Source organism: Lissotriton helveticus, chromosome 6 (assembly GCF_964261635.1).
Source record: "Lissotriton helveticus chromosome 6, aLisHel1.1, whole genome shotgun sequence".
In the NCBI taxonomy this organism is placed as follows: domain Eukaryota; kingdom Metazoa; phylum Chordata; class Amphibia; order Caudata; family Salamandridae; genus Lissotriton; species Lissotriton helveticus.
The window spans coordinates 1,423,630,298-1,423,647,386 of NC_136067.1; the positions used below are offsets into that span (position 1 = coordinate 1,423,630,298).

Sequence of the window (17,089 nt, forward strand, 5' to 3'; positions counted from 1 at the left end):
CGCTTTTGGCCGCCATAAGTGTGGTAGGGTATGCTCAGACGTGAGTCCCTTGCTCACTGTGCCACTGGATTCAAGCAAGCCGGGCTGAAGACGGCCGGAATGCCAGAAACCGGTCCTCGGAAGCTTGTTTCCGGTCCAGGGAAGACATGGCTTGGCAGTTCGGGCTGGACTGTTCCCATGAGGCACAGGGTCAGACTGATTTGCATATAGCCATATCTGAACTGGGGTGGCAGAGTGGGCTAAAGAACGGTGATGGATTAAACACAGATCTTTTGACTGTGAGTGTTTGATTGATTCAGATGCTCCGTCCATCACCACCCCCTTTTATACCGCTTTTGGCCGCCATAGGTGTGGCGGGATATGCTCAGACGTGAGTCCCTTGCTCACTTCGCCACTGGATTCAAGCAAGCCGGGCTGAAGACGGCTGGAATGCCAGAAACCAGTCCTCGGAAGCATGTTTCCGGTCCAGGGAAGACATGGCTTGGCAGTTCGGGCTGGACTGTTCCCATGAGGCACAGGGTCTGACTGATTTGCATATAACCATGTCTGAACTGGGGTGGCAGAGTGGGCTAAAGAACGGTGATGGATTAAACCCAGATCTTTTCACTGGGTGTGAGTGTTTGATTGATTCAGATGCTCCGTCCATCAGCACCCACTTTTGTACCGCTTTTGGCCGCCATAAGTGTGGCAGGGTATGCTCAGACGTGAGTCCCTTGCTCACTTTGCCACTGGATTCAAGCAAGCCGGGCTGAAGACGGCTGGAATGCCAGAAACCGGTCCTCGGAAGCTTGTTTCCGGTCCAGGGAAAGCATGGCTTGGCAGTTCGGGCTGGACTGTTCCCATGAGGCACAGGGTCAGACTGATTTGCATATAGCCATGTCTGAACTAGGGTGGCAGAGTGGGCTAAAGAATGGTGATGGATTAAACCCAGATCTTTTGACCGGGTGTGAGTGTTTGATTGATTCAGATGCTCCTTCCATCACCACCCCCTTTTGTACCGCTTTTGGCCGCCATAAGTGTGGCAGGGTATGCTCAGACGTAAGTCCCTTGCTCACTTTGCCACTGGATTCAAGCAAGCCGGGCTGAAGACGGCTGGAATGCCAGAAACCGGTCCTCGGAAGCTTGCTTCCGGTCCAGGGAAGACATGGCTTGGCAGTTCGGGCTAGACTGTTCCCATGAGGCACAGGGTCAGACTGATTTGCATATAGCCATGTCTGAACTGGGGTGGCAGAGTGGGATAAAGAACGGTGATGGATTAAACCCAGATCTTTTGACTGGGTGTGAGTGTTTGATTGATTCAGATGCTCCGTCCATCACCACCCCCTTTTGTACTGCTTTTGGCCGCCATAAGTGTGGCAGGGTATGCTCAGACGTGAGTCTCTTGCTCACTTTGCCACTGGATTCAAGCAAGCCGGGCTGAAGACGGCTGGAATGCCAGAAACCGGTCCTCGGAAGCTTGTTTCCGGTCCAGGGAAGACATGGCTTGGCAGTTCGGGCTGGACTGTTCCCATGAGGCACAGGGTCTGACTGATTTGCATATAGCCATGTCTGAACTGGGGTGGCAGAGTGGGCTAAAGAACGGTGATGGATTAAACCCAGATCTTTTGACTGGGTGTGAGTGTTTGATTGATTCAGATTCTCCGTCCATCACCACCCCCTTTTGTACCGCTTTTGGCCGCCATAAGTGTGGCAGGGTATGCTCAGATGTGAGTCCCTTGCTCACTTTGCCACTGGATTCAAGCAAGCCGGGCTGAAGACGGCTGGAATGCCAGAAACCGGTCCTCGGAAGCTTGTTTCCGGTCCAGGGAAGACATGGCTTGGCAGTTCGAGCTGGACTGTTCCCATGAGGCACAGGGTCAGACTGATTTGCATATAGCCATGTCTGAACTGGGGTGGGAGAGTGGGCTAAAGAACGGTGATGGATTAAACCCAGATCTTTTGACTGGGTGTGAGTGTTTGATTGATTCAGATGCTCCGTCCATCACCACCCCCTTTTGTACCGCTTTTGGCCGCCATAAGTGTGGCAGGGTATGCTCAGACGTGAGTCCCTTGCTCACTTTGCCACTGGATTCAAGCAAGCCGGGCAGAAGACGGCTGGAATGCCAGAAACCGGTCCTCGGAAGCTTGTTTCCGGTCCAGGGAAGACATGGCTTGGCAGTTTGGGCTGGACTGTTCCCATGAGGCACAGGGTCAGACTGATTTGCATATAGCCATCTCTGAACTGGGGTGGCAGAGTGGGCTAAAGAATGGTGATGGATTAAACCCAGATCTTTTGACTGGGTGTGAGTGTTTGATTGATTCAGATGCTCCGTCCATCACCACCCCCTTTTGTACCGCTTTTGGCCGCCATAAGTGTGGTAGGGTATGCTCAAACGTGAGTCCCTTGCTCACTTTGCCACTGGATTCAAGCAAGCCGGGCTGAAGACGGCTGGAATGCCAGAAACCGGTCCTCGGAAGCTTGTTTCCGGTCCAGGGAAGACATGGCTTGGCAGTTCGGGCTGGACTGTTCCCATGAGGCACAGGGTCAGACTGATTTGCATATAGCCATGTCTGAACTGGGGTGGCAGAGTGGGCTAAAGAACGGTGATGGATTAAACCCAGATCTTTTGACAGGGTGTGAGTGTTTGATTGATTCAGATGCTCCGTCCATCACCACCCCCTTTTGTACCGTAATAGTCATGCAGGACATGATTACCATTTTTTTGATCATCCAGTTGAACATAGATTGCTTTTTCAATGATCTTATAACTGAATGGTAGGTGAGTGATCAGCCAGTAGTTGGCGAGGTCATCAGGGACAAGTGTAGGCTTCTTTAGGAGTGGGAGGATTAGGCCTCTCCTTGAAATGTCTGATGAAAGAGCGGCCATTTCAGATTTGTACTTCTAATCCAGGTCTCACTTCCTTCCCCCATCAGTGACAACAACTGATTCCTCTTCAATGGTGACACAGCTTTTTCCTCCTGGTTCTGGATAGACACTCTGGCTATATGTATTAAGAAGTACATGGCCAGAAGGAACACAACCTATTTGCTTCCTTTGGCTGTAGTAATGTTTTGAATCTCGATGTTTTTTGAGTATTCTTAAAAAGCATTTTACACTTTATTTGTAGTTTGTTGTTTCTTCTGTGTCAGGGAACAGATAGCACCAGCAGCTTTGTGTACAACCTTCCACTTTGAGAAGAATGATCCATTAATCTCTCTCTCTCTAGTAATGTAACATTTTCAAAAATAAATAATTGAGCAAAAATACTTTCTCCAGGCTAGACAATTCAGACCATGGCTGAACACATTTCTTCTCAAGCAGGAAGTTGTTGAGTCCCTTCTTATGCAGCGGCTAAGTTTACAAGTATATTGTTATGGATGTTTTACATATTGATGTAATCGTTCCACAACTGCCACTCTTTAATATTCTACTCGCTTGCATTGATCACAGATGCTTTGTAATCTAAACCTCTTTTTTGTACCTATGTGAGGTTGAAAAAATACTGGCTTTTTGTACCAAAAATTTCAGAGAAGGTCCACTCTTGTGCTTCTCTCCTGAGATTGCTACCAGGTTAGAGAGCAGTACTGCAACCATCCATGCACTCACTCACAGTTCATACAGTCGCTCAATCTCTTCCCGAGCCTTACACTGTCCTTCCCCTATACTACTTCTCCAAAACTAAACCTACACACTTCATCAACTCATGTACACATGCACTCACCAGTCAATCTAGTCATCTAGATTAGCTCATTCCCTTATCCATCCAGACATCCAACCTTGCACCCAGTCAGTAGGTTATACACACACTCACTCATTCATCTACAGTGTCCGTAGAAATGTACAATCTATTAGCTTTACCGATGCTTATCACAACTGTTACAACATCACAATTGCATTTCATGATTGCGTTCATGATCATTGTTGCAGAACTAAAACAGCATTGCTACTTTCTAGCTCCTTGTTCTTCAATAAGAAACCGAAATGGCACTACATGGATTACTCTACATGTTTTCTGTATGCACTACTTTCCAGACCCCATTTCCAGGTTTAATGTACATTATGGCAAATCTATTCCCCTAATGTGGTCAGATGAAGCTTAGCTTTAACCTATTTTCCTGCTATCTTTCAGCCTGGCCACCGCAGTAGTCAATTCTCATTAGGTAGGAAATTGGTAACAGATGAGGAAAATACTTTACTCTGAGCACAGAGGCTGTCCACTAGCCACACAAACTAGTTGTCATTGTTGCTTGAGCTATGTTTCTGCCATCACTGGTTTAGTCATTAAATATTTCTGATTTAGAGTGTGCAGATTGCAGACAGTGCTTGTGCAAGACCTAGACTAGGGACCTAAAAGTCATACTACTAGGGATGCAATTTTTGTTCTTCTATGGGCTGGTACATCTTGATAATTGGAGAGAGAAAGTAGTGCAAAACTTTGCGATTATATAAGTTGCTATTGTTTTTATTTATTTTTAAATTATCTTGTCATTTTGATAGATTTCTCACATGCAAGCGTTGAATACCTGACCAAATTTTGCTCATTTGCATTACCAGCTGGACACATGCTCACACCTGTTATGTTCATCTTCCAGTATCCCAGACAGAGAAAGCAAACCTACCATATGGGAGACCCAGAGTACTACAGAAGAACAGCACACACTGCCTCTTACACCAGCATGACTATGTAAGCGGCTACAGCCGGGACATCCTAATGCCACTCTGGACCTCATACACCATTGGAAATTCTGTATGTATCTTCATCATTATATTTGATACTTATTGATTTTAGAAATATTGGTTTAGTATGAGCTTGCTAACCTTAGTTCTTTTTTTTTTTTCATTTTTTTTTCATTTTGGTAATCCTCATATATCACATATGGAACTCTTGACGGGACACTGGCTCCTCCATGCACTGCTGGCCGTTCTGCACCGACCCTCATTCGTTTTGGCCTAATGCAAGTTGGATTGCCCGTACCCTCAAGCGGCCACTACCTTCCCCTCCAAACTCCTTTATTTCGCCGATCTTAGGAGCGCCCTTTGCTACTTAGGAGTACGGGGAACCAGCAGGGCTCCAGACAAATCATAGGAAAACCAGTCATCGGGATTGCCATGCCACCAAGGCTGCCCAAACATTCGTCTCACTTCTGGGATCACATGCCACATCTGATTTACAAGTTAACATAATCTGCCTCAAGCAATTAGCAAAGGTAGGGGGAGTTGGATCTTTCCATGCCCTACAGATCTCACGCCTCGCTAAAAGGATTATAAAGAATACGAATTTAGTGGTGAGGTCATTCACCTGATAGTTCGTTACCAGCCCAAACATAACTGTAAGCCTTGGAAGTGCTATAGACATTAACAGTACTTCTTCCAAAAATTCCTTTATCTTCCCCCAGTAATCCGCCAGTTCGGAGCAGTCTAAAAACATATGAATATCGTCTGCTCTCAAGAGGCCGCACCTTGGACAGTTATAGTCGATATTTGAGAATTTTGACAATTTCTTCGGTGTTATGTAAACCCTATACATGGTGTAAATGTGATTCCTTTTCAGCGCAGCCGGCTTGATTACAGCCTTTAACACCCTGAAAGAATCGTGCCAGAAAACTAAAAAGGACCCATCAACTGGGGTAAGAGCGTTACTCCACAATTTACAAATTTCAGTCTCTGTAACATCCTCCCCCTCCAACATTGCCGAATACCAAAATGATATTTGCGATTTCCACTTACCCCTTCTAGCTACCTCTTCAAATTTGGGGTTGGGGGGGTTGTTATCATTGGATAAATCGGGTCTCGTTGTCCACCAGCCTGACAATTGATAATATTTAAACCGTGTCAAGGCTCCCCTAGTTAGATTAAACAGAGTGTCCCAACTTAAAAGTTGGCCATCTCCCTGCAGGTCTCCCCACCTCTCCAACCCTGCTTGCTTCAAAGGTAGAGATAGTTGATCATTAAGGCAAGCAGGGAGGCCTGGTGAGTCCCATATAGGAGCTTGTGGCGCATAATACAAGATGTTTAGTTTAGTCCTTACAAATACCCAATTTTTCAGAGCTGACCTTAAAATCTTCAACCTTACTTTCTTGAAGAATTTTGGGTCCCCAAACTTGTAAAGAAAGAAACTAGATCCCTGAGGGACGTCCTTTAATAAGATAGAAAATAGCAACCCCATTGATGATTGATCCATATTACCCGCCATAATTCTGAAATGCTTAAAATGAAAGGCGTGGCAATACAACATTAGGTCTGGAAATGCAAGCCCTCCTGACTTGAGACCCCTTCTTAATTTCTTCCATGCTATACGGGGGCCTTTAGCATTCCAAATGAATGAGCCCAATTTTCCTTGTAGCTTTTTAATTAAAGGTGCTGGAAAAGATAATGGAATTGCATTAAATAAAAAGGTAACCTTAGGAAGCACTATCATTTTCAGGAGATTCACTCTCCCATATATATTTAAAGGCAGTGACGACCAACGTTGCAATAAAACAATTGTGTCTCTAATGACCCTTTCTAAATTAATTTTGGGGATTTCCTCTATCTCAGTGACCAGATGGATTCCCAGATACCTCATTTTATTCTTCTTCCCCGTCAAACTAGACTGCTGATTCCATTCCATTATTTCCGTCTTTTCTGCATTGATTGAGTACCCCGAAATGTTACCAAACCCCTTTGCAACCTCTAGTAATCTGGGGATCGCTATATCCGGATTTATAGTGTACATTAACAGGTCATCTGCGTACAATGCCAGCTTAAGCTCCATATCCGCTATCTTGAAGGGTTTAATTATTGGATCAGCTCTTAATAAACAAACGAAAGGCTCTATATACAAGTCAAACAATAGGGGGGATAAAGGGCATCCCTGTCGAGTACCTCTGGAAATATGGACCTGTTCAGTCAATGAACCATTTATTAAGACCTTTGCTGTCGGAGCTGAGTATAAGTGCTTGATGGCTGTTATGTAGTTCATCGGAAAGCCACATTTTTCCATCGCCAACCACATATAGTTCCAGTCAACCTTAGTTCTGATGATTCCATCTCAGACAAAAGTCTGGATTGGCTTGTGAAGATGTGTAATCTTTATTAGAACATTGGAATGTTGGGAGCTCCATCGACACAGTGGAGCGCTACGGGCTTCTGATGGCTGGTAGAAGCCCAGAGTATCAACATACCAATGCTTAACAAAGGCCTCACGGAGCTTGAGGGGATTTCAACACCCTCAGACTCCGTAAGGCTTTTGTTTTACAACTTAGATCATTCTGCCCTCTAGTGGCGGAATGTTCTAATAGCATTAGAGCCTGCCGTAGCGGCCTTGTTAAAAGCCCAAGCCGAAGGCTCGGACCTTTAACGCTGGAGCGGGCCCTTAGTGGCCTGTAGAGCCCACTATGGCGGGCTCTAAGGCCATAGTGAGTTTGTGCCTTTGTCAGTGTTTACGGTAAGTGTGTCTTAATCATCATAATCTTAATTGTTTATTAAGAGGTTACAAATTTCTCATCCAATAATTTCTGTTGTATGTTTGTGTGCTACTTCGTAATTGTAAGTGATGTTGCTACAACATCTACACCCAACTCATGGAATGTCTGTGCTTTGATGGGGGCATGTGTGGTGTTACCCCAAATATTTTCTGTTGAATGTTAGATAGTTTAGTGTAAGCTTTGTAGACATTTCGAACACATTACCTTACTTTGCTTGCCTGTTTACTCTGGTGAGCAGTGCAAAGGACTGTGAAGTACATTAATAGTGATGTGAAGAGTGCACTGTTAACACATCCTATTACATTGTTCTCCCATATACAATAAGCAACCAACAGTGAATGAAAATGGTTAAATATATTAGTAGCAATATCATAAGAGATGTATTTTGTTGAAACGTAAAAAACACATTTGAATAATTTACTTTTGTGGAATAGCAGTTCACTTTGTCCAGTGTATTTCAAATGAATACCATTGCTTTTGCATATCAATCTACTGACCTTTTTATCTATTGAATGATGTCATTATAAGTTGAGTCTGCATCTCTTTAAGTAGAATGTTTTACTGTGTCAAAGTTTGTTGTGCACACATGTATCTGTACTTGCATATCTATACTTTAATGCATATTTGTGAGTATATGTACATGCATGTGTGCTTCAGGTGTTCTTTGTACTCCATAGACTGGGACATTTAAGGATGACCTATGGATCCCTGGGAGAGAAGGGTTTGGAAAAGGGTGGGAGGGCTAGTGATTTAGAATTCAGGGGTTTTAACCTCTCTGGAACAATAAGAAATTACTATCAATATTTTAAACGAGGGAGGTTCTGTATCTAAGAAGTGTAAATGTAAATCAAAAGTATGGTGAATGAAACTTTAGTTTTCTTATGTGGTATTGAGTTTTTCTCACTAGTGATTTTTCACAGAATGTCCTCGGAGGATATTTGTATTTGTTGAGATCCATTATTTGTAGGGTCCACCCAAATGTGAGTTACCCGGAGTATTGTCCGTCTGTTTATAGGGAACAATTTGTGAGATTTACCTAGCTATCATTTTTATGAATACACAGTAGTGTTCAGTTCCAAAAGACAGATAAAAGTGGTGTCCTTCCTGACTCACTTTGCCTTTTCAAAGGTAAAGTGGACACGAGGTATGTGCTATTTTGAGAAATAAGGCCTACAGACATTTAAGCACTCATTTTGAATTGGAACTATTCGCTGTGCAATCTGTAGCCTGGGTAATACCAAAGGATTTGGTATTTACTGGGTGTGCAATTTGCACTTCAATAATAGTTTTAGACCATGGAATGTGGGATAAAACACTAAAGGCCTTATTACAATGTTGGTCGGTCAGATCGCCGACCGCCATCGTTTCTGGCAGAAACCATGCAACAATGAGCTGGTGCTCCCGCCCACCCTGTTAGGATACGACTGTCATGCAGGTGGTTGTAAAATGCTTTTTTTTACTGTGGCTTGTGCTGAGGCCCAAAATCAGGGCTGCAGTACAAGGGGCAGTAAAAAAGGCACTTTGTAAACATCCGTGTGCCAGACACAATGTGGCGCCTGACACATGGTGCATGGATGTGCGGGGTCAATACATGCGCCCCCAGGCCACTTAGCAGTGGTCCACAGGGGATGAGGGCCCTAGGTCACCCAAAGTCAATTTCTGCTTGCATTTTTATGGCTTTTGGACCACCATGAAAAGGCAGTTGGAAAGGGACATCCTAATCCCTACGGCGATGCCTGCACAACCACCGCCTCCATTGTAGGAATAGGTGTCTAACCCCCCCACCCGCCTGCCCGAGAGGATCTTGGGCCCTTGTCGGAGGCGGCGGTCTTTATCCCCAACATTATCGCTCTGACAGTCTGCATCGTAATGTGGCAATTGGACCGATGTTGTGTTTATTGGGCGGACTGCCACTGCCACTGACGGCCTGTCGATGATGGTCTGCCTAACATCATAATTAGGGCCTAAATGTGTGTCTTTAACCTGTTCTGAAGGTTGCAGACTTAAAGTCTGTCCTATTGGCATACACCGTCTGTGCATAGTTTTACGTGGTGAAAATAATGAAGACAAAAAACAGCAGTGAGGAAACTGTGCATGAATTGCAATTCCTACTTCAGGTGCAATCCACCTTTTGCACCTGAAAAGGGATTTGTGCGCAGCTCACAATGAGGAACACAAAAAGTTGATGGCTGACATGCTTGAATTAATCACAGACAATGGTAATCACTGGGGCTACATTCCAGTCCATCTTTTTGAATTAGGTCCAAGGCTGATTTTACATATGGCTAGTCTCTGTCTAAAGTGGCATAGGACCATATGTATGAAGCTCAAATGGGTTCGCAAACGCCGACATTCGCAGAATTTCGGTGTTTGCTAACTCATTTTCGCTAAATGGTATGTATGTAGCAAAATTGAGTGCAAAATAAGGAATCGCAAATGTGCGATTCCTTATTTTGCAATTGCATTTAAGGAATCACACATTTTGCGATTCCTTAAATGCAATGTATGAAGCACCCAAGTTGTGCGACTTCTCATTGAGAAATCGCAAATTACCACCAACATCAAGTTGGTGGTAATTTGCGATTTCTTTCACAAAAGCACTTTTTTGCATTTTTGAAGGTGCCATGTGGCGCACATACATGCCCTGAGGGCATGTATGTGTGCTATATGCGCACACATGTGAATTTCAGGGGTGCATCAGGATGTCCTTATGACACCCTTGCACCCTTGAATTTATTCTCAATTTGCGATTCGCAAATTGCGAATTGCAAATTGAGAATAACTTCACATTCATTCCTATGGGCCGCCTGGCCCATAGAAATGAATGGGAAATTATTCCTTAATTGCGATTCGCAATTTGCTAATCGCAATAAAGGAATTTTAAGACATTGCAAAAAAATGTGAATTTCTACATACATAACAATTTGCCAATCTCAAATAGCGATTCCTAAAAAATCGCTATTTAAGATTAGCAAATCTAGATGTTGATACATCTGCCCCTAAGTGGGCAGCCTTAGCGATTCCACTGACTGACAGGAGTTTAAGTATTCGTTCCATCATCCAGTTGTCAGCATCAGTAGGTGCCCTCAGTACAACGGGTAACCCCAGACATGGAGCACATGCTCACTTTGCTCCAGTACTAAAGTTATACCTTTTGGCGTGGCCTAAGTAGGCTGAACCAGGCCTGGGGATCCTTGAGTTCCCATTTTGGGAGGATGTCGCCTTGCAGTTCGGGCTGAACTGTTACTACAGGAGCAGGTCCAACCTGGTTTGCATATGATTAGTCTCTGCTTAGAGAGGCATTGTAAGAGAAAAGTGATAGACTAGAATATGGTGTGATCGATCCCCAGTGGCTGAGATCACTTTAGGCAGTCCTTACACCAATCACTTCCTTGTTTGTTGCGACTCAGAATGAGGGCCTTACATGTCCGGTCTACCTAGAAATGGCCTGAGACAACATAGCGGGTTACTCGGTTGTTGGGAAAAATATCTGTGAGCTCCACCCAGGAGTGATTCACACAGGATGTAGGTAGTCACAAGGTTCATTGAAAGAGGTTTACGTGGTCCATCTACAAGCAATGTATTTAGTTTTGTCGTGTTAGCAAAACAATACATGTACAGTAAGTAAAATGGATTGAAAAATTCTATAAGGCAAACAAGTTTGGGTAATATAATGTATACACTGAATAAAGATACCTAAGATTGCATGCATTGTGAGAATCAAGGAAGACCATTAGGCCTTCATCACGAGTGGCCTCTTAATTCCTATGGGACTGGTAACAACAGTTACCAACCCCATCGGAATTATGAGAGCTGCAGAAACTCTGCAGATCTCTCGCCTCTCACTCAGAGGTTTTTGCCCAAAATGAGGAATTACTAGGGAAATCAGACATTGAATTGCTGATTCCCCTAGTAATTTCTCATTTCCTAGTGGACCCACAGCTTGCAACTTGTATTAGGCCAGATTTCCCCCACCATGGAGTTACTGTTCACACAGTATCACCAGGGGCAGAGAAAATCTGTCCCATTTACCGGGCCACTCATCATGAATGTCTTAGCAGGGAATTTTCATTCGCTTAGTTAAATAGAAGTTGGAGTATAACAAGAGGAAATGCATGTCTTGGTCACCAACAATTAAATATATTTGGTAATCAAACAAAGTCTGGCGCCAACTTAGGGGCTGATCAGGATGGCGCACGGACCTGCGTCCGTCCGCCACCCCAGAGGAGGAGGGACCGTACGCAGGGGCAGCGGCGGTCCCTCCGTGCTAATTAGGATGTGACCGCCACGCTGGCGGTCACATCCTGTATTTTTAACATTGCGGCGGGTGCTGCTTGAAGCAGCACACGACGCAATGTTAAAAAAAACATGTTTTCCTTTGCGTGCACGAAGCTGCAGGCACCGCGTGGTGCCTGCCGCTTCGTGCACGCAAAGGCAGGGTGGTACCATAGGTACCCCCCATGTGCACCCCCCACCCCCCCATCACCACAGGGGGCCCACAACGGGCCCCCAACAAAAAGACCGTATGCCTTTCCACTGCAGAATTGCAGCCGTGGAAAGGCATATGTCCGCAGCTATCGTAATATGGCTGGCGGTGTCTGATAGACACCGCCAGCCATGTTAGAGCTTTTCTGCCGCGGTCGGAAGGCGACCGCGGCGGAAAAGTGGCGGACGGAAAATAGAGACCCCAGCCATCCTAATCTGGCGGGGGGTCTTTTTCCAGTCCGCAGCGGATAATCCGCATCCTCCGGGCCGGCCGTGGCTTCCGCCGGCTGGGAGGATGCGGATTATCCGCAATCCTAATGAGCCCCTTAATACGGAGGTCATTTTTCAAAGCAATGCATTCCTGTTCATCATGTTAAAAATCATCACTTTCGAAACAACATTTACTCATAGTCATGTTTACGGTGGCTTTAAAAAAGCAATCATAAATACTTGTAACTCAGAAGCAGTTGGGAGTTTTTGGCGAGTGCCATTTATCTGCGAAAACAAGCTTTTAAAATTCTATATTGACTGCTCTCCTCTCTACATAGGAAACTGTCTTCTTCAAAATGGCTTCCAAAGCCGCCCGTCTCTTTAATATCCACTTGTTTTCTGATTATTCATTTGTGTTCTTGAAGGTGGCTTTGCTAGCTAATGGAAGCCTGGGCAGTCCCTGCTGTATGGTTCTATTTCAGCTACACTTCCCCCTCCAAAGGTATTTTTTGATTTGCTTTTAGCTTTAGTCCCCATTGACATACCTGCACCAAATAGCGTAAGCCGCTAACCTCCAGCATGCTAATTTTCATGCACTTCCGTGTGAGGGAAAAAAAGTTAAAGGGGGTTCAAAAGACAAGTTTTTTTAACTATATCACAAACTGCTGAACAGATGTACATCAAATTTGAAGTGAACGTAGAACTTTATTTAGAAAGAGTGCTTTTCGTGGTTGGTGTACATTGGTTCAGTAATTGTTGAGATATTATATGCGTTTTAAAAAGGTGAAAAATGGGCTTGAAAGGGTCAGCATTATTGTCCGCTGAAAAAAAATGTGTCAATGTGCGTCGATTTACAAATATGCATGAAATTTGGCAGACACTTAGGGCCAGATATGCTGCAGTTGGGTGAAGGTTCCATCACCTCAGCTGAGACTTCTAGTAGTGCTGCCTCCTGTCACACATGAGTGATTTCCGATTCCAGACAGAGTCCTCAATGGGCAGTGCATTTTTGTCTTTGCCGCGCAGGTCGGATCAAATTGAGCGTGCACAGGTGAATGAGGCACCATTTTTATTGGGAGACCTAGGGAACGCTGGGTGGTAGGAAATTTGTGTCAGCCCGGTGATCCCACAACTTACCCACACAGAAAAGTAAGAAAAATTTGATATTTTCAGCTACATTTAAGGTATGCAGGGGAATCTGAGTAGGAAAACGTTGGGTGAACTACGCAAGCCACTCCAGGCAGTCCCTGGACTCCCTGGGGTGTCTAGTTTTCAGAAATGACTGGGTTTGGTAGGTTTCCCTAGATGGCCCCCAAGCCCGGGACCAAAAGCATAGGTGACTCCCTCGCAAAATCAGGTTGTTTTGTGATAGATAATTTTGATGTCTTCACAATACTACGTTTAGGGCCCTTCCCTATCACGGGTACTTGGCCTACTCACACAAATGAGGTGGTATTTATATCGGGAGACCTAGGGAGACGCTGGGTGGTAGGAAATTTGTATCAGCATGGTGATCCCACAATTTCCCACACAGAAGTGTGAGAAAATTTGATTATTTAGCTAAATTTGAGGTTTGCAGGGGATTTTGGGTAGGAAAACTTTGAGGGAACCATGCAAGCCACACCTCCCTGGACTCCCCCGGATGTCTAGTTTTCAGAAATGTCTGGGTTTAGTAGGTTTCCTGTTGTGACTTGTACTCTTATTTTGCATCCTTTCCTTTAGTTACCTGTTCCCTGCTGCTCAGCTAGTATGAATGTGATGGGTGTGGAATGTTGGAATGCTTGATGATGCAGTGAAATGCTGGAGTGCCTGGTGTGGTTGACAGAGAGACAATTGGAGCATGTGGGTTGAGCAGCAAGGATGCTGCTCCTGGTGGGGCTGTCTGTTACTTACTTACCATCATAATAACCTGTAACTAAGCTTGATAAACTATCTACTTATAACCTACTCTATGGCCACCTGGACGTCCTTTGGATTGTAAGATTTCCCCAGATTGCCGCCGATCCCAGCATCAAAAAATGCACGTGACTCCCTTGCAAAGCAAGGTCTTTTTGCCATCAATAATTTTGAAATCCCCACAGTTTGTTTTGGGCCATTTCCTTTCATGGGCACAAAGCATATTCACACAAGTGAGGTACCATTTGTATCAGGAGACTTGGGGGAATGCTAGGTGGGTGGAACTTTGTGGCTGCCCGCAGATGCCTGAACTTTCCATCACAGAAATGCGAGGATAATGTGCTATTTTTGACAAAGGTTGAGGTTTGCAAGGGATTCTGGGTAACAGAACATGGTGAAAGCCAAACAATTCACCCCATCTTCGATTCCTCTGCGTGTCTATTTTTGAAAAATGTAAAGGTTTGCTAGGTTTCCTGTAGGTGCCGGGTCCAAAATCCACAGCTAGGCACATTACGAAAAAAGGGTCACTTTTCACTGGAAAACTGGGATGTGTCCACCTTGCATTTTGGGTTGTTTCCTGTCGCAGGCACAATGACTACCCACACAAAAGAGGTGCCATTTTTATCAGAGGACTTGGAATGCTGGGTAGGTGGAAGTCTGTCACTCCCTGCAGATTCCAGAACTTTCCATCACAGAATTTTTAGGAAAATGTGTTTTCTTTTACAAAGTTTTAGTTTTGCAAGGGGATTCTGGGAAACCGAACCTGGTGAGAGCCACTCAAGTCACCCCATTTTGAGTTTCCTTGGGTGTCTAGTTTCAAAAATGCACAAGTTTTCTAGGTTTCCCTTGGTGCCGGCTGAGTTAGAGTCCAATATCCACAGCTAGGCATATTGCGAAAAAAGGGTTAGTTTTCACTGGAAAAATTTGATGTGTCCGTGTTGCATTTTGGGCCGTTTCATGTCTTGCGCACTAGGCCTACCCATAAAAGTGAGGTACCATTTTTATCAAGAGACTTGAAGGAATGGTGGGTGGGTGGAGGTTTGTGGCTCACCACAGATTCCCGACTTTCCATCACAGAAATGTGCGGAAAATGTGTTTTTTTACCAAGTTTGAGGTTTGCACGGGATACTGGGTAACAGAACCTGGTGGGAGCCACACAAGTCACCCCACCCTGGATTTCCCTGGGTGTCTCGTTTTCAAAAATGTACAAGTTTGCTAGGTTTCACTAGATGCCGGCTGAGCTAGGGTCCGAGATCCACAGCTAGGCTCATTGAGAAAAAAGGTTCCATTTTCACTGGAAAAATGTGATGTGTCCATGTTGCTTTTTGGGGCTTTGCTTGTCGCAGGCACTAGGCCTACCCACACAATTTAGGCACCAGTTTTATTGGGAGGTATGGGGGAGTGCTGGGTGGGTGGAAGTTTGTGGCTCCCCGCAGATTCCAGACCTTTCCGTCACAGAAATGTGAGGAAAATGTGGTTTCTTTGACAAAGTTTGAGGTTTGCAAGCGATTCTGGGTAACAGAATCTGGTGAGAGCCACACATGGTACACAATCCCGGATCCCCCTGGGTGTCTAGTTTTAGAAATATGTGTAAGTTTGCTAGGTTTCCCGGGTGCCGGCTGCACTAGAGTCCAAAATGTACAGTTCGGCACATTGTGAAAAAAGGGACAGTTTTCACTGGAAAAATGGGCTGTGTCCATATTACAATTTGGTCCATTTGGCCCATTTCCTGTCACAGGCATAAGGCCGACCCACACAAGGGAGGTACAATTCCTATTGGGAGACTTGGGGGAATACATAATTGTAGAACAAGTGTTGTTTCCAATAGACTTTCTATGCATTTCTGCCTTTCAAATGAAAGACAATGTATAAAAAAGAAGTCATTTTAAAAAATGTCCTCTAATTCACATGCTTGTATGGATAACCACAATATTGGAGATGTGGTAAAAACCATTGCTTCTAACTATATATTTTGTTCCCATTTCAGAAATACATAGGTTTCCTCGATGCCCATTTTTACTCTTTACATTTTACCAAATGAATTGCTATATACCCTGTACACAATGAAAAACAATTGCAAGGTGGATGCAGCTCAGTTATTGGCTCTGGGATACGTCAGGTTCTTGGTAAACCTCCAAGTCCCATACATCCCTGCACCCAGAAGGGTCCAGTAAACAAAATGATATATTGCTTTAAAAAAACAGCCATACTTAGAAGTTACAGGTAAAAACGTTGGCACAAATGGCTGTTTGTTTCAACTCAATTTCAATATTCTTTTACTTCAAATGTTAGTTTCTGTAAGAAAACCTTGAAAGATCAACGCAAATGATCCCTTGCTGATTACAGATTTGTTTCTACTTTTCAGAAATGTATAATTTTCTTGGATCCATTATTGCTTGCAGACCCATTTCTGCCAGTAACTGGAAGGAGGTTGAAAGCACAAAAAATAGAATAAATAGACTATGTCCCAGTAAAATGCCAAAACTGAGTAGAAAACGTTGGTTTTCTTAAAAACGTCTGCCTGTTCCTGAAGGCTGTGAAGATGCTGTTTTCAGCACCACTAACCCTTTGTTGATATCATTTGCAGACGCTTTCTTTTGCAGCACTTTTTTCACATTTAACAAAAGAAATGTAGCTATATTTTGGCAAATTTATCGGTTTTCTCTAGGCGAATCCACAAAGCCTAGATACCTTTAGAATCCTCAGGATATTGGAAGAAAATAACACAAATTTGGTGTGGGTAGCTTATGTGGGCAGAAAGTTACAGGGGCCTAGGCGCGAACTACCCCCAATGGCACAAAAGCGGCTTAGCACGGGGGAGGCCTAGCAGTGAAGGGGTTAAAGCCCACTGCTACTGTTACAGAATTTTTGGGAAGACTGGTGCGGCCTACCTGTATCCTCTCATTACACCTTATTCTCCTTTGGGACATCTCAGGTCCTCAGAAGTCTTGTTAGATCAGGTTCCAAGGGTGAAGAAGGTTTGCATGGTGGGAGCTCTTTTAGCTTCCTTGCACCCAAGTTATGGAACTCTCTTCCTCTTCAGTTGAGGCA

At 44.4% G+C, this 17,089-nt stretch overlaps 1 protein-coding gene across 2 annotated transcripts in view; it reads left to right on the forward strand.

Annotated features, from left to right (window-relative positions):
* Positions 1-17,089, forward strand: part of ENPP3 (ectonucleotide pyrophosphatase/phosphodiesterase 3) — a 709,442-nt gene that overhangs the window by 496,401 nt on the left and 195,952 nt on the right. For both annotated transcript variants that reach the window (XM_078649216.1, XM_078649217.1), the window contains exon 21: positions 4,574-4,728. In XM_078649216.1, the coding sequence (XP_078505342.1) occupies positions 4,574-4,728 (155 nt within the window). The remainder of the gene's footprint in view (positions 1-4,573; positions 4,729-17,089) is intronic.